The sequence below is a fragment of the Anser anser genome (genome assembly GCF_964211835.1).
Source record: "Anser anser genome assembly, chromosome: 3".
In the NCBI taxonomy this organism is placed as follows: Eukaryota; Metazoa; Chordata; class Aves; order Anseriformes; family Anatidae; genus Anser; species Anser anser.
Window position 1 is genome coordinate 84333731 of NC_139722.1, and position 23428 is coordinate 84357158.

The 23428-nt window shown below is 35.2% G+C and overlaps 1 protein-coding gene across 4 annotated transcripts in view; it reads right to left on the bottom strand.

Annotated features, from left to right (window-relative positions):
* The window catches only part of AKT3 (AKT serine/threonine kinase 3), a 153544-nt gene that overhangs the window by 33225 nt on the left and 96891 nt on the right, over positions 1-23428 (bottom strand). For all 4 annotated transcript variants that reach the window (XM_083829610.1, XM_083829611.1, XM_083829612.1 and 1 more), the window contains exons 6-10: positions 18373-18504; positions 13784-13849; positions 12056-12124; positions 5741-5863; positions 3936-4064 (exon numbers count right to left, since the gene is read on the bottom strand). In XM_083829610.1, coding sequence (XP_083685736.1) covers positions 3936-4064; positions 5741-5863; positions 12056-12124; positions 13784-13849; positions 18373-18504 — 519 coding nt within the window. The remainder of the gene's footprint in view (positions 1-3935; positions 4065-5740; positions 5864-12055; positions 12125-13783; positions 13850-18372; positions 18505-23428) is intronic.

Genomic DNA, 23428 nt, shown 5'->3' on the forward strand with positions numbered 1-23428 from the left:
AAAACTGCACAGGATTTTCAACTGATAATGAAATTCAATTGTAATGAAGAATTTCATTATTAATCAAATAACCAAATTGTTCTCAAAAGCCTATACAGTTTCACAAATAAAAAGTTACTCATTCTTCAGTAACTGTAACCAAAACGTACATCTCTACTGTAAATATATTAAGCCCTGCTATTTGACAGTAGCAACCATTTTCTTCCTAGAGGATGCATTCATACCCTACCCCCTTTTTATGCTTGGTACTTGATTATCTAAGACAAAGTACAGTCAATGTTATTTTAGTTTTCTTTGAACTGTAGAATACTGGGGTTGGGTAACAGCGAAGGACTAAGAGAGGAAAGTGGGAAGGGAATGTACACATAGGCCACCTAGCTTGAAACCCTGCACACCCCTGTAACAGCACAGTGCTTGGTGAAGGTATGTATAAACTTCCAGGTGGTTATCATGAACAATAAATCATTGACTGTCCAGAAAAGTAATTCTAGCTCCAGTGATGAAAATTGGTTCCAACCTGGCAATCTCATTACAAGCTTTTTTCCTGTGACCTACTATCCATTTATCTTCACATGGACGTTCTTCCGGCTCTGCCAGACACCAGCAGTCAGTCTCGGGGTCCTGTATAAAAGGTCTTATCAATGTAAAATGAAAGAATATATTCTTCACTGGATGGGACAGTCCCGGAGGCATAAGGTTTGCAAGCAAAACACAGCAATGGGTATAGTTACTTACTGATTAAGAGCAATTCTGAAATCACCAAGGAAAATAATTCTGTATGGATCCACTGGGACACATGCACTTGCAAGAAGATCATGTAAGAGGAAAACCCCCTCACACAGGCTTTGCTACTTTATTTTTTCCCATTAAAGTGACTGCAGACTGTCTTTCACAAAAAGATGGAACAGTAAGCAGGACTTTGCCTCGAACAATGGTCCACAAAGCATTCAGAAAACCAAGTGAATCCATAACACTGAATGCATATAAACAAAAATATTAAATCAGTTCTCAGACTAGATGTAGTTTCTTGACAGTGCAACACAGTTTCTGGATTAATCAACTGCTTCCTGGCTAATACACAGGAACCTTGGGCTATCTCTGAGTGTTACAGAGGATGAAAAGGTATTATTAAAAGGACAGGTGCTGAATGTAAGTCTCTACATAACTGGAGAATATCTTGCTAGTGAAGAAAGGGTATCTGCCTTTACACTTACCATGACCAGGCAAAATATAAGTATATGCTGCCATTTGTCTTGGGATAAACAAGCAGGAATTCACCATGGTACAAGGACTAAAGTCCAGCTGTAACATTAAGTTCTTATGAACTGCAATTTGTCAAAAAACATTAAGTGTTTGCCATCTGGTAATGATTTCTGTGGCCTGAACTACAAGAAGTGATTTTTGCATGTTCTTTCCCTGACACATGCCCATGAAAGGATGGAGCACCCCGTCTCTTGACGGTCCAGTTATCAGTCAGATCTCCCAGGTATGAAACCAGACACAATTGTCTCACATGAGCAACTGGTAAACGCTATTGCGGAGAGTTCAAAGGGAAAGGTTATTCTTTCTAATGGTGTTCCTCTACTGCTAACTTCACCCTTTCAAATAAGAATGTGCTGATAAAGGTGTTGAATCTTCTCATGCTACATCAATAACTGAAATCTTGTCTAGTTTGATAGAAGAGAGCTAACATGTTTCCAAAAGTGAGAGATGGAAAAGTAGATGGAAGCAACCGAACAGGATATTTGCATCTTTGAGAAAGTTTTCAGGACTGCTGACAAGAAGACAATGAGGGGATAAGAGCTGGCAATGACAACTGTGGTCTGTGCCAGAGATGATAGTATCATCCCTTGTGCTCTTCTAGAACAGATTCTGGGTATGGAACACAAGAATAGTGGCCACTGTACCACGCCACACAGGTGGAAGCGCAACTTGTTTTAAGCAGCCAAGTAAGATTCAAAGCAGGCTACAAATAGCTCTGGAATCTATAAATTCAGATAAATGCCAAGTGCCCCTGCACTAAACATAAAGGTGCTGTCAGACATCATCAAAGAGAACAACAATCCGCATCCATCTTCCTTGGAATCTATGAGATGGAATTCTGCAAAGGAGACCAACATTGGTGAGTTTGCCTTCACAGCTAGAGCAGGCGATGACTCACCAGACAGCTGAAACGAACAAACACACTTAACCAAAATTAAATATTTAAGTTCTTCAAACTTGTAGTGTGAGAGTATGACTACTCAGATTTCTCTTCACTGCTGAAACAGTTAAGGAAGATGGAGACAAAAAGTTAGTGGCTCCTAAGAATGCCAATACTTTCTTTATAGTTAGAGGAAAAGAATATATCAAAAGATCTTGCTATGATGCAAGGTGGTTTCATTAATTCTACATACCATGTTAAACTCATAACCAACTATTAACCAACTATTAGTTTCAATTTCCTCCCTGAGCGCAAACTGAAGGAGACTTCAAATTTGCTTTAAGACATTTCAGAAGACTCTCAGACCCTCAAACCTGTCCATTCTTACATCTTCATATCCAGTCAATGGTATCCAGAAGGTGATATTTACCTGTTTCCTACGCACCCCTTAACTGTAAGGTTCACAATGAGAATTCAAAGGCAATCTAAACCAGCTTGCTCAAATAGGCTCCAGGGCTTCTTGCTGCTGCTCAGGATTCAATATTCCCAAAAGCAAGAGCATGAAGAGCCATGCTGAATCAGTGACACTTAATCCCCTCTCTTTAAACTAAGGCATATTCTTCTTCAAAGAAGATTTTGAATAGAAACTTTCTGGTAGCACTGTGTTGCTGCAAGAGGTGGGGAATCCCTTGATGAATGCTTCTTCAAAAGAACAGACGGACTGAAGAACCCTGTAAAGTCCTTTAAGTTATGTAGAAAGTTGTGTATCAGGTGTGTAGTGTGTCAATTCCTGATCCTTCAATACAGATGAGAATGGAACTAACGGCTTATTCAGGATCCACAGAATCCTTGTCATTAAGAAACTGCCTCTCATGTTAATACCATGGTGCAATTTTGCAACCTCAGGGGAGAGGCAGAACGACCTCTCCTAGCACCACAGTCAGTACATGTTAACTGAAGCCACACAGGACAAAGACCCAATGCTCAGTGTGCTTCCCTGGCTTTTTTTTTTTCATAGGCATCATCAGTAGCAGAGCTGTCAGCACTAATATTGGAGCAGATTACTTGACTGACGAGCTTTCACAGCAGATTCTGGAGTGGCCAAACCAGAGTTGTGAAGGGAACCAAAACAACATCCTTGTGTCTATCTTTTTGGCAATCCTGAAGAAGTGTGATGTTTTGCACTCCAAGCACTAGCTAATAGTAAAGACGGAGCTGTACCATCTGGGATGGCACTTCAGCATACATACTAGGAGATGGCTAGTTCTTGGTGCCTACCTCAACCAGTTCAGGGACTGATACACTCAACTTTTCAGCAGAAATATCTCAAATGTCAACTCCCTCTCCCTGAGTCAGGGGAGTTCAGATAATACCCAGCAAACTCAATACTTTCCTCCTCCCCCCCTCTGGTCCATTAGGACTATATAAACTCTAGTTATACAGCTCATTCAAGCAAAATCATATGTTCCAAGTGACAGACAGATGGAAGATTATTTTTGAAGAAATCATCAAAAGATAAAAATTTTAACAGAAAAAGGCAGACATGAGAAGGAAAATGCATGTTAAAGGCATTTTTAAACACTAAGGAGCACAGCATCAGTATACATTCAATCACTAAAAAGCAAGAACAGTAGCATATAAAATTCTGAATAACAACTGTATAGTATTAATCAGGCAGACAGTCAGCTCTTCACTACAATGAACAGTTTTCATCATACAAACACTGTAGTCTAAACTTAAATGAAAAATAAACATTTTATAACACATTACAAGAGTATACTCTAAATCATACCTCAGGTGCCAGGTATTCTGGAGTACCACAGAATGTTTTCATAGTTGCTGCGTCTGTGATTCCTTCTTTGCAAAGTCCAAAATCTGTAATCTTTATATGTCCATCTTTATCCAACATTAGATTTTCTAACTGCGTGTCGGGGAAAAAAAGTTCCCTTAGTATTTCTTAAGAGGACAGACTGATGCATTACATTATTTTTTTAAAAAAGGTATGAACTTATGGTTTGTGATAGAACACAATTTGTCTATAATTTACAAAAAAAAAAATTCAACATCTATTACATAATAGCATTTAATAGTGTTTACTCTTATACAATTTAAATAACTATTTAATACTACTTAATTCAGTTTAGAATAGTAAATCACTTGTAATTCAAAGCATGGCCTTTCATTCTGAAGTTGTATTCATTCACAAGTTTGGTGCATCTTCCATAAAAAGAAAGAAAAATAATTTTCTAAATATTCTCAAGATAAAATCAAGGAATTCAAGGTCACAATCTTGACTGTCATTTGGTAAGACTTCATAGGTTTCCTTTGCTGACACATGATCTTCATTTATCATAATGTATTTTACTTACTGTGTTGTCATCAAACAGTTACTATATATCCATGTCCCATTCTTTGAAAATAAATTCTTAAAATATCTTTATTTTCCACAGCCTTTTTAACAACAGACAAAATTGGGGGTAGAGAGGCTATGGTAAAAATAAAATCTTGAAGTAAATTAATTCTTGTATACTTGCAAAGAACTCTTTCAAATTACTCTTTCCTTATTTGGAATTTAAACAAAAAATCATGACATATCATTCCTTGGCCAGATAACTGCATATTTTTCCAAGAGATCACAGTACTCCATATTATTGCGACAGATTCTGCTACCAACATGTAATCTGGTATCTTGTTTTCTGTCTACTGCCCTGAGCAAAACTTGCCTACCACAGCCTCATTGTCTTCAGTTCCTGTACAAGGGAGTTCATGAATAAACTCCACTGGTGCACATGTAAAATGTGACAATGTATAATGGCACAGTCTCTCACAGAAAAAAAAAATAGACTTTTCACAAAAATAAAATGGTCTCATCATGGAAATTAGAGGTTCCTCTCATGTAAGTTAGAAAATGTTTCTGTTAAAAGTGGGCTTATTTTCCATAAAACATGCCCATACTGTGTCACAGAGTACCTGCAGCACAATATAAAAGGCGCTTCAGGCAACAGAGCAAGATAACTGCATACACAAACAAATCTAAGACAAACTGCATTCCAGTATTATCTTTTCCAATATACAAAAGACATTAATTTTAAAATTAATGTTGAAATTCTTCTCCTATTGAACTATTCTGAAAATGTTCTCAAAACATACCAGAACATAGTCCTTTGATGAGATAAACAGAATGTAGTCACATTTTCCCAATTCCCCATTTCCCTCATTTGGAGGCACTGAGAAACATATTTGAGATTTGTGTGGAAACCTGAGTAAAGTTGTAATTAACAGGAAAAAAAAAGATTGGAAGTTTAAATCTCCTTCAACTGGTATCATTAAGGAATGCTGGTTTTGTTGGTTTGTTTGTGTTTTAATCAGGAAAAACTCAAGCAATATATATCAACCTATAGCCTACTGTATCTATCAAACTGATTCCTTCAGCATACTTAGAACTTTAAACTGAACACAGATTTTTTTCCCCATTAACTCTGAATAGTGCAACTTTATAATTACTTTGTGTTTGTCCCAATAGTCTCTGCAGAAACAAAAATTTTGATTACTTTTTTTCTTTTTTTTTCCTTTTTTTTTTTTTTTTTTTTTTTTTACCTTGAGATCACGGTACACAATCTTCCCAGAATGCAGATAGTCCAAAGCAGAGACAATTTCTGCACCATAGAAGCGTGTGCGGTCCTCTGAGAACACCCGCTCTCTCGACAAATGGAAAAACAGCTGCAGGGTAAACAGCAGGGACAGGATTGTAATAATTACTGATTTAGTGGGGGAAATTAACACAAACATAAAACACCTCTCATCACCATATTGTGATGATAGATAGTATACTCTCAGTGGACACTCAGCACTCTTAGACAGCAGCTGGCTTATCTTTTCCAGGTTTCCAAAGGGAGAAAGCGAGCTGTTAAATCAGCGTTTTAATCAATATACCAATCTTGTTTAAGGCATTCTGTTTGCTACTCATTTAACCTTTAGTTACCGGAGGAAAAAGAAGTATGCAGCAGCAGCATTCTGTGCTTCTCCCTCCACCACTTCCTCATATTTTTATTTTAAGCCATTGAGAAATATCATTAAAATACCTATATGTTGGTTCCACCTTAAGTTTTTCAGTAATTTAGTAACTTTTCTTTGCACTGTAAAGATGTCTAGTTCTTCAGCAGACTTTGACTGAACAGGTGAACTGGCATTTTACAAAAACAGCAAATTCATAATGCTAATGATATTACAGTCATTAGAAAAAGCAAATAGACATCTGCTTAGGGCTTATAAAAAGGAACCTATGCATTTATTGTATTTCTTTGCTACGTTGTATACATTTCCTTTTTTTTTTGTCTCCTTTTCAATACTTCATAATTAACAATACTTTACAAACAATTCTTTAACATAAGTCTTTCAGTGAAAAAAAATAGCCATTATGTATTCCCAATAATATCATCTGCAATGAAAAAGCCTAAGGTGATGCTAAAGTTCTGTGGGGTTATCAGTGTCTTGTCAGATAAAACATCACTCTCTAAACCTGAAACAAACACACACATGAGCACGCATGCATGAAAAGATAATTTGTCTATTTAATTTAAAGTCCCTCTAAAATTGATAGTTGTTTTTACTATGTTAAGAATGCTTAGGAAAGTCTTTAAACAGATTAGTAAGTATATTTCCATAATCTACTTAAGACCAAACAGGCCTTCCTTACTCCTACGACTCAGGATGTTTTTGATTTTACCACAAAAACTAATGAGCAACAAAAGAGAAATACAGAAAATATGATTTTGTACGCTATAGACAAGGGTGTCCATAACTGCGTATTTTTAAATTTCTCTGCTCAAAATATCAAGTAGTAGAGAATTACAAAATGGCAAGGTAGGCATTAAAAAAATAAAAAAGGCATTACAATCAAAAACCTAATAATAGGCTTACTCTGTCATTACCAGAACCTGCTTTACACCTGTAGGAAGCCTCCAGTGCTCACTTGGCACAGAACAGCATAACAATTACTGCAGTTATTTTCAATGGGCAGCTTTTTCAAAATCAAATTAAAAAGTCAGTCCTACAAACTTTCAAAAGTCACCTTTCCTGACAGCTGTACTTCAAAAAACGTTCATTGCTTTCTTCTGAAGCTAAACAAACTTTCCACTAAATTGAGCCTTTTGGCGGTACATCCTTCTATAACGTAAGACTTCACAGCACACAGAAACTATAGTTTAATATACATTTGATTTAAAGAGAATATTTAATTTTTGTTCATTGTATCTGCATTACCCTTTCAATCTCTTGTTGAATTCTCAAGATACCCTGTACAAAAATGGAATGCCTGCATGACAAGGGGGATCATTTTGTGTGCATTTCAATTGCTTCTGCTACTCGTACCCTCTTTAAATACCAATTCCTGATGCTGACATCAGACGTGCCTGTAGTACCCTGCTTTCTGTACTATCCCATAGCTTATCTGCCAACATAAACAGAAGGTACATAGAGCCTAAACAAGCAACTCTGTTTTCATTAAGTGCTTCATATATTATAAGATTGGGAAAAGAACAAATACATATTTTTTACATGCATTTTTTCAGGATATTTAAGTAGGAAACAAGCACCACTAAATAACTAGACCTTCATCCAAAAAAGGCAAAATACATTTACAAAGTGTCCCGATACAAATCTGAGTTGATAAACTGTGTAGACAAAACTTTTCTTTAGTGTTTATTTCCAACAAAATATTGTCAATATTCAGTCAAAGTAAAATGACCAGTTAGAAACAACTAGCAATTGTTCTGTATTTGCCAAGGAGATTGTGAGCTCCCAAGTCAGTTTATTTTAATGGTACATACAACCAGAATTTATAAGCTCAAGCAGAATTCTTAGTATGTCCAGTCTGTAACAAATGCTCCAAATCTCCTTTTACCAGTAACTCACAAAGTGGACACATGCAAGTGATAAAGTTAAGCACTTCCCTTACGTATGACTAGATAAAAACAAAAACAAAACAAAACAAAAACAATCAAACCCACTTTCTTTTCATTATTATCTTGGCTCAGAAAGAACCGATTTTTGAACACGAGGCAGTTTAAGAAGATATAAGTTAATAAGGTTCTCCAACTGGCTGGCCAACTGCAGCCCGGTACAGTATGCAAAACCAAAGCCAAAACTCAGCTACAGACTGTGGTGGGCCAGCCTCTGCTTCCCATGCATCTGCACTGTTAGCATAAGTACAGCTATGGACCACTAAAAACGTCCAAAGCAGAATCCTCTGTTTGTGAATCAGAGCCCCCGAAAATATTTTAAGACATACACGTATTCTGACATCTCCATCCACAAGCAACAGTGGTGACTAACCATGTGTGAAACAGCAGGAACCTGGGGCCTTACTTACCTAGCAGGTAGAGTGGGCAGTGTGTCTGATGGCAAATATGAACTATCTTTTAAGTAAAACATTATCATTTTAATACAGTCACTCATCATAAGCATTCTTCATATTATTATAGCACCTAGCATAGTTGTTATCAAACCGTAAGTAGTAGTTTTCAATGAAGAATGATTATTTAGGTATAATAATGCATGCTAGAAGTGAATTCATACACTCACACATATGCTAAAGATCCTAAAGCAACCTTAAGAATTATAATAGAAAAACCTAATTCCATGAAATTACACCAGCATTTTCAGCTAATTGTTTAATTTACTGTTTTGGAATGATTAGGCCACCAGGCTCCATTTAAAATTGTCAGAACACGAAGACAGGATTTATTATGTCTGGGAAGGAAAGGAAGATATCTGGCAGGTTATGAAAAGAGCTTCCAACATTTGCACTATTTATTGATTTACAGTTATTAAATATGTGAGCTAAAGTCAGTAGAATTGCTGTAGAAATAGCTTTGGCACAAAGAAAGCCATTTTGTGCATAATTTTTGATGGCATACATAAGGGTGCTATAGTTACAGAGAAGATTGTGGCTATAAATTTCCTGTATGTCTGTATTTATAAACTGAACAACAATGTCACCATGGTGTTTCTTCTAATAAAAAATAATAATAATAATAATGGAAACTCTTTACAAATAAAAATAAAAAGTCAAATATAAAAGCATATTCAACTGCAAAGCCTAGCACGCCAAATATGTAAAAGACCCAACCTTTATGAATCGATGTGTTAAACTTCTACAAATGTTGGCGACTTAGTTAGCATATTGAATGTTGTATGACTGGCTCTTGCTATTGTGTACTAGGCTTGCTCAGCTCTGTACTAAAGCATACTTGTATGCTTACAGTTCTGATTGTTTTGCAAAGCACTTGCAGTAACATCCTTGAAACTTTGAATTATTTTTTTAACTGTTTCAGACTTCATAGCACTTCTAGGCAAATTTCATACCCAGAGAAATACAGGGACCTTATTTTGGACTGTAAGAATTTAAGGCCAAGGAATACTCTCTCTCTCAGGCAGAGTTCAGGAAAAGAGAATAGGACTCAATCTGCATAAAAATAACAAAGTTTACAAGGATATTCAGTTATTTTTCATCAGGTAGCTTGTGAATCCTGTTTTTTTCTAGACAGTAATAGCACTTTTTCAATTACAACAAAACATTTGGTTCTGTCTCACTAATGAATTGAAGTAAGAACTGCAAAAGAAATATGCAAGCAGAACAATGATTCGGAGTCCTGGTGTGGAACAACCATCTGAACAAATTTTAGAGTCTAATTTTATTATACAGATAATTACCAATTAAGTTAGTTAAAGAGTATAGAATGTGGAATTATCCTGAAAGTCCAAAGCACGGAAGTTAATCAACGTATTAATCAACTGAATCAGTGTATTCTGTAGAGTAATATATGTGATAGATTTCACTCCTAAAGCGTTTAAGCCTTTAATGCAAAATACCAGAAATCAAAAATGGGAAATAAACACCCTGAAAGCATTCCCCAAGAACAGAGCCACTGTTAGTAAATTAGTTTGTATGCCACATTTTTTACCCATTTTGTGCATCCAAGAGGTTGTGGGAACATTGTAATATACTACTAACTTATATCTTAAACTGTAATCACATGGTACTTTAACATAATTCCTTCAAGATAACAATGGTGTTCAGAAGTAAGCATAATGCCAGAAGCATCATTCTGGTTTTATACTGTAACATAGTTTATGATCAATAGACATTGCTAAACATCTCATCCACCGTGTCTAACAGTAACACTAAAAAACAGATTTCAAGATTAGGTCCTTAAGCAGCAAAAAAATAACTATAAAAATTGCCAGGATAAGAAAAAATTCACTCAATATTTCTGTCTGAATAATTTGCTTCAAAAAATCCCCTAATATTTTGCTTCTATATATTTAGCTAAAGAAAATACTTTTTTTTCAAGTTGAAAGAAAATTAGTAAGTTTATGTTTTGTACACAGTAACACACTTTAACACAACTTATTTTCCTCCAGAATGAAAATCAAGGACCCCTTTTTTTACTGTCTTTTTCCTAAACATAGGAAGAGGAACTGAAGGCTCCTAGTACTGACTAGACTTTTTATTACTGTAGTAAGGCAGAAGCCTGAATTGTGGCATTCTCTTGCTTTCACCTGGGTCAGAGTCAAGGATACTGACAGAAATTTCTGACAGAAATTTCAAGGTTGTTGTTTAAAACATACTTATAAAGTGCATCTCCTGAGATTACAGAAATGGTCCTGTGCAGAGAAGACTATGAAGAATTAGCTAGTTTACAAGGAATCCTTTTTAAACTTCCTGTAAATAGCGCTGACTTAATATTAGTGATATAAGATTAAAGCCAAATAAGCCAACTGAGTATTCAATAGAAGGTTGTTATCCCATTACTATTGAGGGAAATTCTATATCTACTGCCACTAGCCACAATGGTTCAATGCCTGTGATGCTGTGTTCATGCATACTGAGTTGAACAAGACATCCTCCTATACAAGAACCCACACCACCATGTTTGGCCACCAGTGGTATAGGGTGGCCGCAGATGAGTTAAAATGTAAATGGGCCTCACACTGGGCCCAGAAATTGCCAGAGCAAGGAACACAAGACAGGCACCCTGTGGGTGCTTAGACATTAGAATTGCAGTTGAAGACAGTTTTATTGAAGGAGAATGCAGCAAAATGATAATGCGAAACATGGCATCATGTTGCAACAATTCCTGAATGAATACTTTTTTTTTTTTCATAAAAAAAGCTAAAGGAAATGCTTAGTCCTTTAACATTGTCATGCAGCAAACAGTATACAAAATAACAAATTCCCCCAGTTGATGTTGTAATGAGATAACATCTGAATAGTTAAAGGCACTCAAAAGGTAGATGAAAGCTCTCTACTTATATTGCAATTATTTTTAATTCCACTTGACTGGTATAGTTTTTGATACTCTACTCTTCAGTAAAACAGCTGGAGGACAACAAATGTTTACAACACTACACAAAATTTTGCACTTAGGTTTAAATTTCCATAGAGCATATCAAGCAAAGGGGAAAGAAGTAAAGAAAAGGATGAACACCCCATTCATTTCTCCTGGGTACTTGCAACGGCTATAGGAAAGAAAAGAATGCATATTTCACATTACGACAAAAGCAAGACCACTAAACTACTTTAGCTTGTTTGCACTGGATTAAAACCATATTGTGCCAGAACCTGAAGAAAAAATAATAAATAAAATAAAATAAAATAAAAAAGGTATTTCTAATTATTTCTCTCCCATGAAATTATCTTTCAAAATATAACAGTCTAATTTTTCAAGAATGTAAAGTGTTTTTGAGATGGTATTTTAAAAAGTCTTTTTTTTCCTAAAATAGTTTAAAAAAAAAAAGTTACTTCAAAGATACCAGAAAGCAAAAAAGGCAAAAAAAATTACACCCTTTAAATTGTGGCCCAGTGACATCACTACCATCACAAGTGCAGAATGTGTTTTTTAAACTTACCTCTCCTCCGTTAACATACTCCATCACAAAACACAAACGATCCTTTGTCTGGAAGGAATATTTCAAGGACTTGCAAAGAAAACAGCAAAAGCAAACCAATTATCATATTGTATTAACACAATTTCTTGCATTTTAACTGTAACAGAATTTAATTTTATCCTCTTAAGCAGACAATTCTGACTTGGTGAGAACTTTCAGGAAGTTACTCTTTTAATTAACCTATCTGGAGCTTGAGATGAATTAACATAATGATATGAATTAACATAAAAACCTTCATGTCTTCCCTCATCTCTGTTACATGCCCACTGAAAATGAAAACAGGATGCTTTTTATAATAAAATATTAAATAGCTATTAAACTACAAAATTTTCTACTGCATTTCTTACTGCCATACATGGTACCATTCATCTACTTCATCATTTTAATATCTTATTATGTTGATTTACACAATTGAGAGTACATGTTCTTTCATTCTTCTTCCAAATAAAGTGATCTTACCCTCCAGCTTGCTTTCAATTCCAAAACAAGGACTTTCTATTTGCACATACTAGGTAATGTTAAAAACATGTGTTTTTGTGCCAAAATGCATATATTGTTTACATATCATTTTTAAATTGTAACAAATGTTTTCATCAATTACAATTTTTGACTTTTCAAAATCGATTTGATTTTGTCAGGAAAAATGATACAAAAAAAATGATACAAAAGAAAATCTACAGATGCAGGTTTGGCCTTAAAAGAGAAATGCAGTAGAACAAAATCATAAGGAGGCTCACATAACTTAAATACTACATGCCTCTAAAACACTTGTTTAATAAAATCAGAAAGATATAAAGATACAACTGTAGTGACATTTTTGCTTGACGTCAGTGAAAATACACCTATTCCTGGTTACCTTTTACATTCTATTTCGAGAAACTTTTGAAGATCTCATTGACTGAACTTCCAAGAGTATTTTGGCATACAAGCAATGTAAATGCAATCCTTTCCTTTCTAAAGGTCTTATGTTTTTCTACATGAGGAAGCTTCCATGCCATGCTTTCATTTTTTTTAATAGAGAAACATATAGTTTTTCCCTATCTTAGAATAACATGCTATTTATTTTGAAATCAATTTAAAGATTTTCTAATGTATTATCAAAGGAGAAGTGTAAGAATTACTTCCATAGAAGGAAGTCTGTTATAAAATTAAAATTATTAATCATAATTTGTCAAGAATATCAAAATTCTCATCTTCTCTTCAGTATTTTATTTCTATTAAATATTAACCACATGAAGACACAGATATTGAAGTAGCGGTGTTTAAGCTTGCTTGCTTCATGGGTTGCTTTTGCTGAACTAATATGTATTTTATCATTTTATTGAATTCTTAACAGTTTGAAGTTTTCTTTGTAAAAATTACTTCCTTGACAACTATGTGAAATCAATTAACTTTTAAAGGAGTTATTAAAAGAATTCATATACAAAAATCGTAAAAATCCCTCAACAGTTCCATTCTACAGTTAAATTTGCTTTCTGTGCAGTTAACCTTTACAAAACTTGATTTCTGAACTGTTAAATGCATGAGATATTGTAAATACCAGACAGCTATTGCATCTTTATAAATCATCATGAGAAAGACTTCAAAAAATTTTGTTCATAAATTATGTTCATAATGGAATGTCCATGTCATTGAAAATTACCTGTTACGAGTTCTTAATTGCACTTAAAACTAGTTCCTCATACTTACTGTTAAAAAAGGGTGTCTGGTGTTTTTCAATACTCTGCTTTCTGTAAGCGTATGAGCCACTTCATCCTGAGAAATAAAAAGTACAAGAAGCAGGCTTGAAGTAAGATATAAAATCCTACTTAATTAACTACAAGGAAAAAGTCAACGCTTCCAAAAACAAAGCAACATTACAGATTTAGAAAATGAATGAACCTGCTTGCTTTACAGGAAAAATGAAAAATATTTTCATATTTTTCATATATTCATATTTTGGAATTAATTTTTTGAGAATACATTTTAAAGTAAATTGAAGTTTGGCAACATGCAATTATGCATATTTGAATTTCTTTTCTTTTTCTTCTTTTTTTATTGCTTTAAAATGAAGTCTTTATATCCGCTGCACGGCGCAAAAAAAAAAAAAAAGATATTTGTTTTGATAGTTTAAAAATGTAGTCATCAGAAAATGCCATTCCAATGTGCATTATCTGAACAATGTACACACAAGTTGAATCAATTTGCACGAAACATACACAGTTAGTAGCTGACAGGCAACTGTAGAATATAGTCTAATTTAGCCTAATGGTAAGAACAGTCAGAACATTTTTCTGTTTTCTAAACATTGTTCAGGTGTTTGTTTGTTTTTGTTTAAAACCATTCAGCCAAAATTAAAGGGAGACCATACAAAACCCCTGCTCAACCTCTGCACAATCCTACAGAAGCCACATGAGACGTGCTTCTCTGGCTGGGCCTACTCTCCCTCCCCAGGGATGCAGACCTCCTCCAAACAAGATGAGAAACATCCAGGAAATGCCGTTACTCATTCCCAGATAGGTTTTGAAAATGGGGCAATTCCGAACAAGACAGACACGCTCTCCCATCCCTCAGCCTAAATGGCAGGGATTACCACAAGCGCCTTCCAAAGGGAAAAGAAACTGAGTTGGCCCCGGCAGGTATTTGTGCCTGGGGAAGCTCGCTCGTCCTTGAACCTATGCCCATCCCCAGGCAGGAGGCACACCAGAGGTGGGAAGGAGCCCCCAGGGAGGGAGCAAAGCCTGGGGACGTGGTATGGCCCAGCACCACCAGGCCTGCAGGCAGCACAGGCACAGGCCTCACGGGGCGAGCAGGAGAGGATGGCACAGAAGAGGGCTCGTGCAGCTCCTGAGGACAGGGAGGAGGACAGTAAATTTAGGAAATTCATATTATGTACATATGGTTGTTTTATGCTGCTCTTTGAGTAACACGTTGGGAATCCCCCTCTCCCCAGGCTGCTGGGGTCCTGACCTAAAAAGCCTGAGAAGCACAAGGCTGGTTTTTGACATTTACAGTTGCGTTAAGCATCAGCTGAGTATTATACTGAACTAAAGACTAACCTGGTGACTCAAGCATCAGTCATAACTCTGCATACGTAAATTTATTTAGTCAGAACATACTTTAATATTGCTACAAATATTACCAATATAACATTAATGTCCTGTATGTGCTTATCAGGCTCTGCTATGAAGATAAGGTATTATTAAACTCCAAAGTAAACACAGATGTCAGGAGTTTTAAATTATACTTTTAAAATTGTCAAAATAAGAAGTTAAAAAATAACAACAACAGAATTAGCAGTAATAAATTATGATGCCATTTAGCTGAATAACAGCGTAATGTTGAGTGTAGCTAATACAGACAGCCACATACTGGAGGAAAAACAAAAAAACACTTCAAGGAAAATGCAAGTCTAAAGATTTTTCAGCATATCTTTATAAGTTTTCCATATGAAGAATGGCAATATGAAGTAACTTTATAAATTGCATCCTCTGCTTTGTGGATATTTCTCCCTTTGGGGTGTGGGGGGGACACGAAACCCATTCACTGTATTTACTAAAATATATGAATAAACAAAAAAAGTTTCACTCTCTCTCCCTTAAGTATACAGATGTGTTTCCTGAAAGTTGTGAACTGATCTGATGAACAATTTCCATCTGGGTGGAGGAACTGGAGGAAGGGTGCAACTGCTAAGGAGGTGCTGGAGCCAGAGCATGGACTGGGTCTTGTGTTGTTGAGAAAGACATGAAAGTTTGAACAGGACATAGCAGCTACCGCTGTGAGCACCAGCAGTGAGTGCTTTGAGGAGCCACCTCCTCTAAGCCCCTCGCCATTGCTTTAATAGACGAATATTCCTAATAATTCCCAAATTACTCATCTTGGGCCCCTGTCTAAGAGGAATATGTTACTCAAAGCACTGCCTTGAAACTTCTGCACCCTTATTTTGCACCTTGCAGCTCTGTGCTTCACATCCAGGACATACTCTAGATGCTCAGACTGAGGAAGGCAAAGGAGAAAGGCTGGAGGCGACATCAGAAAAAAGCCTAAGAACCAAAGGACTTGAAGTGGATGTTTCTAGCCTGACAAAAATAAATCTTAACACAATGTAAACTTCAACTTACATTTTTATTCCTACATTTTTTTCTACTCCATTAATTTCATAAAATTTCTCAGTACGTCCGCAAAGTTTAAGTACCCAATTTAGTTCACAACCCAAGACAACCTAGGTAACAGCTATATCTTCTACCAAGCAAAGGATAATACATTTCTGTATCACTACTGAAAAAGAAGGAATTCAAAGTTCCAAACTACTAAGGAGGTCTGTGTTAAAGTTTCTCTTTACTACTAAAACTGGAACTTCAATGTCTTCACCCAACCGATGACTCTAACACCATCAGATTTCAACAAAAATGGCCACTTTAAAGTACGAAGCCTATCTATTAATGAAGGAGTTAGTGAAAAGGTAAGAAAAAAATTAACAATGATATAAGAAAACTGAATAAAACGCTTTATCTAGGATCTGATGGGCAGTCTTGTAATAAACAGCGACATGAAAATAAATTGAACAGACTTGCCACTGATCTTTCTGATCTTCAGTGATCTAATTTAGTCTGCAATATTTTTTTAATTGGTGATGTGGAAAAAAAGTTCATCCTCAGGTTCAGACTACAGGTTAAAAAGGAGGAAGAACAGAACATTATTTGTAAATGCATTTTATAAAAGCCAAAATTAAAAATATTTTTAAAAATGAATGTGAGTTATTTAGGTATCTGCTCAATTTTATGAAATGTCAAGCTCAAAAGCTTCCCTCCTATGTTAATGATGTGGAGATAGACTTAAGAGCTTATCTATGAGGAAAATTTTAATACAGACATACGTAGCATTGCAGTATACCACTATAGAGACTTTTTACACTGTGATGAAAAATCTATTTTAATTCTTATTTAACTAATTTACTTTTACTTTTTGGTATAATTTTCAATACTGTTAAAGGAAAAGGTAAGGATTAATTACACTTTCTCACTAATCTTACTACTGAGCATTAATTATTTTATTAAGCTTCCAAATGCACACAACATTAATTTGATATTGACCCTATTCATGTTAATGAAGACAAACTGAGACAACGTTTACTGATTTTTGGAAATCCCATTATTCATCAAGTGTAATTTGAGCAAATCTTCAACCTATCTAAACTGCTATCACCCTCATGGGGCAAAAAAGGAATCTACCATTTTCCAGTGAATCATGATGTTTAGATCAGAATCAAGTTGATGAAAAAGCAACATGGGCTGGTTTTCATGAAGCTCAAAGAAACATAATCGCCTTTGAGGTTTCTATTCCTCTATCAAATTTAATCAAGAATGATCAACACATTCAAAAGCTATTAGAAAGTGAGTGAGAGGCAGACAAATGAACATAGAGATAGCCTGAAGAATGCTGTAAGCTCTCTTTCCATTGGTCAACAGAAAAATTGGAAAAACATGAAGAATATTTTAAAATAAAATATATATAATACATAGTAGTTGCCATTCACATTCAGTCTTTAGGAATAACGGTATTGTTAGCCTCCAGCATTCAAAAAATTTCAGTTAGGTCCATATCCCTCAAAAACCTCCTTAATTATTACTTGGGATTATTTTTAATTGCATAATGATGACAACAGTGTGTAGCATTCCTGTTCTCAAGTTTTTTTGTGCAAACAGGATTCAAAACTCTAGAACTTCAAGAAACAGAGCTCAGAGTACACGATCTTCAAGTTTAAACTGAGTAAAATTATAACCAACCACAAGAGCTAACAATGCTACACTAATCAAGTGTAAGCAACTGGACAATTCCAGTTAAATAATTTTTTCAGACATCAGCTTCAGACTTCTCTTTTTCCTCAAAAACTGAAACAATAAAATTGTTATTCCCATGCACAGCTTTCTTATCTAACATAGCAAAAATAGAGCATAGGCCCATTAAATTAACTGTATTTATCTGAATAAACTTGCAGATCACTTAGAAAATGTTTAGGTGTACAATATACCCTACAATGCTCTTTTTCTTGTTTTAAGCTTTGATCACATTATTTTCCTGCACAGTGAATTATCTCAGTGCCTTTGCACACTCTAGGTTATAGGAGAGTGGAAAAAGGCATACAAAATCTGTACACCTAAATATATTTCACTCATTTTCTTTGCACATATATTTCTGTCAAACTTATTTACCATCAAAAATCAAATACACCTTATGTATTGGATGTTGATTATTCCATTCAAAAACTGACATAATATTAAAACTATAACCTTCCTTACCTTTGCAATAATAACTTCTTTTTTCAAAATCTTCATAGCATAGTATTTCCCACTAGCCTTCTCTCGGACCAGGATAACTTTGCCAAATGTTCCTTTGCCCAGTAGTTTTAAATAGTCAAAATCATTCATTGTCTACAAGGAGCAAAGAACAAGGATTACCAAGACTTATGTTATGCAGTTCCAATATACACAAAAATGTTTCCGCATATAACCAAATGGTATTACCAATATAATAAGACCAGTTTACAAAAATAGGTACACTTCTATGATTAATTTCATAATAGCTATATCCTTAAACCATTAAGATGTATTGATCACTACTATTATTACGGTTCCCTAAAGTCAAATACTGCACAATATACCACACGCACACACACACACTTATTTTTAGAAATCACATATAAAACAAGACCTTATTCTATACCAGCATTTCATGAATTCTCCAATTCTAAGAAAGCTCATCAACTCCTGTACTACCACAATAATGCAGCATTTCATCAGGCTTTTCATAACACCAGCCACTGCACTACTGGCTTTTTTGAAATATACATAACCCTTGCTGCAATATTCTACCAGTAAGAGTATACAGTGATCTTTGCATGAAGGTTGACTTTTAAAACTCTGAGTACAGATTACTATTACGTGGGTTTTACATTAATAAATATGGCTCCAAAAAGGAGGAAGTGTCAAATTTTAATCTTTCATGTGATTCCGTTATAGTGAATTTTCAAGCGTCTAGTATTGCCTGAGTTTTGCAGAGTAAACATACTACAGCCACAGGCATCCAAGAGCTGGTTCCACCAACAGACAGTTTGAGTCCATTTGGGTAGCGTAATGCAGCAACTGCAGAGTAGCTCTGTGCAGGGTTGTCTTGGATTGACAATACAGTTTATTTGGCCAACTCAGGGCCAAATCGCAGTGGTTTCCATAACGCTTTTTTCAGCCTACTGTGTTACTGGCTTGGGTGCAGCACTGCACAAGCACACAGAGCCAGTTAAGGTACCCAGGAGCATTGAGGAAAGTAGCTATAAGCTCTGAAAGACAACACAACCCACATACTGCAGGGTTGCTCCTGGGCAAGCATGTATTTCTCACTCTTACTTGGCTGTAGTAGAAAGGTAGTCTCAACAGAGTTATTCTAATTCTAACATCTTTTCTCATCAAGCTTCATTTGTTCACTTTGCTTATGGACAGGATATATCTACAACAGCCACCTAGGTAAAAAGTGAAAATTTTATCTTCATGAGTATCAGAAATGTTGTATATTCCATAGGAATATCGTTGGCTACACCTCAAATAGACATCTAAATAGGTAGGAGATATACAAAAAAAGGAAGAGGAGTCACCTTCCCAAAATAACTTTGCCAGAAGTATGTGGTTGAGAAGCAGATAAATGTGGACCCTAGACTTGTTTCTTTTACTGCTCATGTGATTATCTTTGAACTCCATAAGCCTTATTGCTGACTAAACACCCATCTTCTCTAAGGAAAGGAAATTCTAATTTTGCTAACCATTCCAGAAGCTACATAAGAGTGCTTCGGCTGATTCTCCGAAGGAAGCCCTGTTCTTCACAAAGGATTATTAATTAAAGGCACAATCAAATTGACATTTTATTTTGGAAGCAAATGCACAAAATACATACTTTGAATAGCACTTTCTAGCTCTAGTGCTACTACTGATGGGAATACCAGGCAGGATTCCAACTTGAAAAGAGGGCCTCTGCTGTCATAGATGATTGCATCACAACCCCTGTCATAAATGCATTAAGCATCATTTAAGTATAGATTACTCATGATTCTTCCTGATTTTTCTACACTGTTCCAATGGGAAGCCTATTCCAGACACTCACAGTCTCACAGTCTGGAACTTCTTTCTACAATCTGCACGTGTATTCAACTCTTCTTTTTATTGACTGTCCTGTAGCATCAACAACTCTCCCCTTCTTTCTTACTGAGTAATACACCTCCAAACATTTATAAATAGTAATTATATTCTCTCTGAGTTTCAGTTTCACTAAGCTAAATCTATTTAATTCTGTTATGTACAAGGAAAAGAAAAGATCTTGCCTTTCTTTTCACCTTCCTACTGTCCCTTTCTTACACCAGTTGCGGTTTCAGGCAGCTTTCTTGAATAATGGCATTCTAGATAAACTTCTACTTGCATCTTACAAAACAGAGATAGTGCTTTCCTTATTCCTACTAGAAACACCTCTAAAAGTGTCTGTGTATCCCATACGCATCCTAGTAGCGTAGAGTTATTGGGCATATTCCCAGGTATGCAGTCAGAAATACTGGCAGCAAAATACATTTGCTCCCGTGAGAAAGAATAGAGGGCAAAATTTACTTCTAAAATCATTTATTCCTTTAAATTTAAGTGCTGAGACTGTTATCGTGGATCTGAAGTTGCTGTGTTCCAGTCCTGCCAACAAACTGTGGAAATAATTTATGCAGTCACTCACCCTGAGTCAGTTTGAAATCTGCTCAGAAAGAGGTTAGAACTCAAGTTTCATCAACCACATTAGTGCTGTAATTCCCTAGTTTGGAGGTCTTTGTCTTGCAGCTTAAAAGCTCTTTGGCTTTAAAAATTTTTCAACAAACTAGTTCAGGTAACATCTGAATAGCTGGATGTTGCAAAGCTTTATTAAAGATGCTTTCCACATATCAATTGTCTTGCTAAATCAGGAGGAATTACATCTTTTTCCCATGTAATGTCAGTTTGGTAGCTGCTAAGCAAACTAACCTTGGTGAATTTCATTCTCTGCTCACACATAAACACACAAACATTTTGCACTGATGGGTCTGGTTTTGCTGCCAAAAACAATTCACATCAGGAAGAATAAAATTTTATCCCAGAGAAAAATACGAGTTACAGGGCTTTCAGATAATACTAAAATACTTACTAATACTTTTTAGCTAAAGCAAATCCACGCAAGTAAACTTGAAGTTTATGACCACAGACTTAATGATCACCTTAAATGATCACCTTTTTCAAAAACTAGTAAAATGTGCTACAACTAGTGATGCACAAAACTGGGAAAATTATAGATAAGTACAAATGCAGGTCTATTATTAATGCATCTATAGGTTTATTATTAATACAAGAAGCTCATATTTCATTCATTGTATATCAGTGGTTACAAAATAAAGAATTATGCAACATTTTCCTGTCAAAATGAAACTGCTGTTAACAGTAAACTCTAGGATTTCGGATCATGCACAGACTTTAGAACCAAAACATAAACAATGCTCAAGCTAAAGAAAAGTACGTTATACAGCTACAATTGCATCTCTTTTTAATACTTACTCAAAACCTACAATAATTACTTCTCTAGAAATATTTTACGATCTTTTTATTCCAAATACTGATTCAACTAGTAATTAAAAGTGCTTTCTATGGCACTAGCATCCTTTCAACATATTAGCCTTTCGTTTATCAGGGTTCTAAATTTTTCTTCCATTTATTCTGTCTCCAGTCATATTCCTGCAAACTCAAACTTTAAATAATTTTGAGCTTTCTTCTTTGGTTAGTAGAGAAAAGGAAAATACACACAACTTGTTATAACCCTGATAAACAATGCAAAGAGTAGTTAATGTAAAACAGCAAGAATTATTAGAGGACAGACAATAATATTGACACACAGATTTTGGTTTTGAACTGGCATATGTGAACATTTTTCAGTCACAAGCTCCCATCCTTTAACAAATTGTTCTAAATCGATAATATACTGCCTTAATACCATAACCTATTAAATCTTTGATCCTGTTCATAAAATTATTTTTCTTAGCTCTACAAATAACCTGTTATATAAATGCAGGACATTTTCACAAGGTCATAAAACATTCAGCAAGTGATGGAGAGCTGGTGGAAAGCGGGTGCCTTATGCAAGAGGAAAATGCTGTCTATATTAGAAAGCACTACCATCAATCTAAAAAGCTACTTCCCATCACCGACAGGAATATCAAGTGTAAGTAATAATTAGTAGTAGCTTTTTATCTATATTGAGAAAATGGCACTTGCAATCAATCTGAGGTTGGTGATTTTCAAAATGGAAGGAACACATAGTTATTTCTAGTCTTGTAGCAAATGTAATCTTGTAGCAAATGTAATCAAAGTACTTATTGTTTGAATTAAAATATCTTTTACAGGAAAGTATTGGAAAATACAGAGATAAGTAAAGGAAATCGCACATATGTTTTTAAAAAAGGCTGGATAGAAGGGAGTTTGAATAACAAATTCATCTAACCCTCTTCAAGATAGACTTTCACAATAAACCTTCATTCTGTATATTACATATCTCCAACTATACTGACAATTTTAAAAACAATATTATTTAGCCTGAACAAATCCCTCTCAGCTACCTCAAAATACAAAGCGACCATTAGGAGAATTAAGTAAGAAACAAAGAAAATGTAGATGGGTTTTCACTGTAACCTAGAATTTTTGTTCTGATTGTTTCCTTTCCACCAAACCTATTTCCACTCATATTCATCACTTGGGATTCCAAGACTAAGATACAAAACAAGTTACAACAATTAACATGGGGAAGTTACAATTTATGGAAAAACAGAAGTCTGATGCACATGTACATGCATGAGTATGCATAAACATGCATTAAAAAAAATCTATTATCTTTACTATGTCCCTCTCTGTACAAGCTCAACTCGGATCACAATGGAAATCCACTGTTGACTGGTCATAAGACCCCACACACCAGAAAAAAAAAAAATTTTTTTACTTCTATCAAATCAAAAGAAATACATTCAAGGTCACACATCCTAGTTTGGGAATTCCTGAAACTTACTTTGTAAAAGAGCATTCTCAAATTATTCTTTTTACTGTTGTTAACTGGTACAACACATATGTAAGGTTGTGATCCAAACACTATTACAATGTTTGTACAGTGTACCCTACTACTACTACTACCACTACAGTTGCAACTGCTACTTCATCAACTAAAGAGAAGACTTCTCAAATACCGCAGTCAGTATTTTGGAAAGTCAGGATATCTACTCTGATAATTCTATGACAATGATCAAGCAAAAACACACAAAGAAAC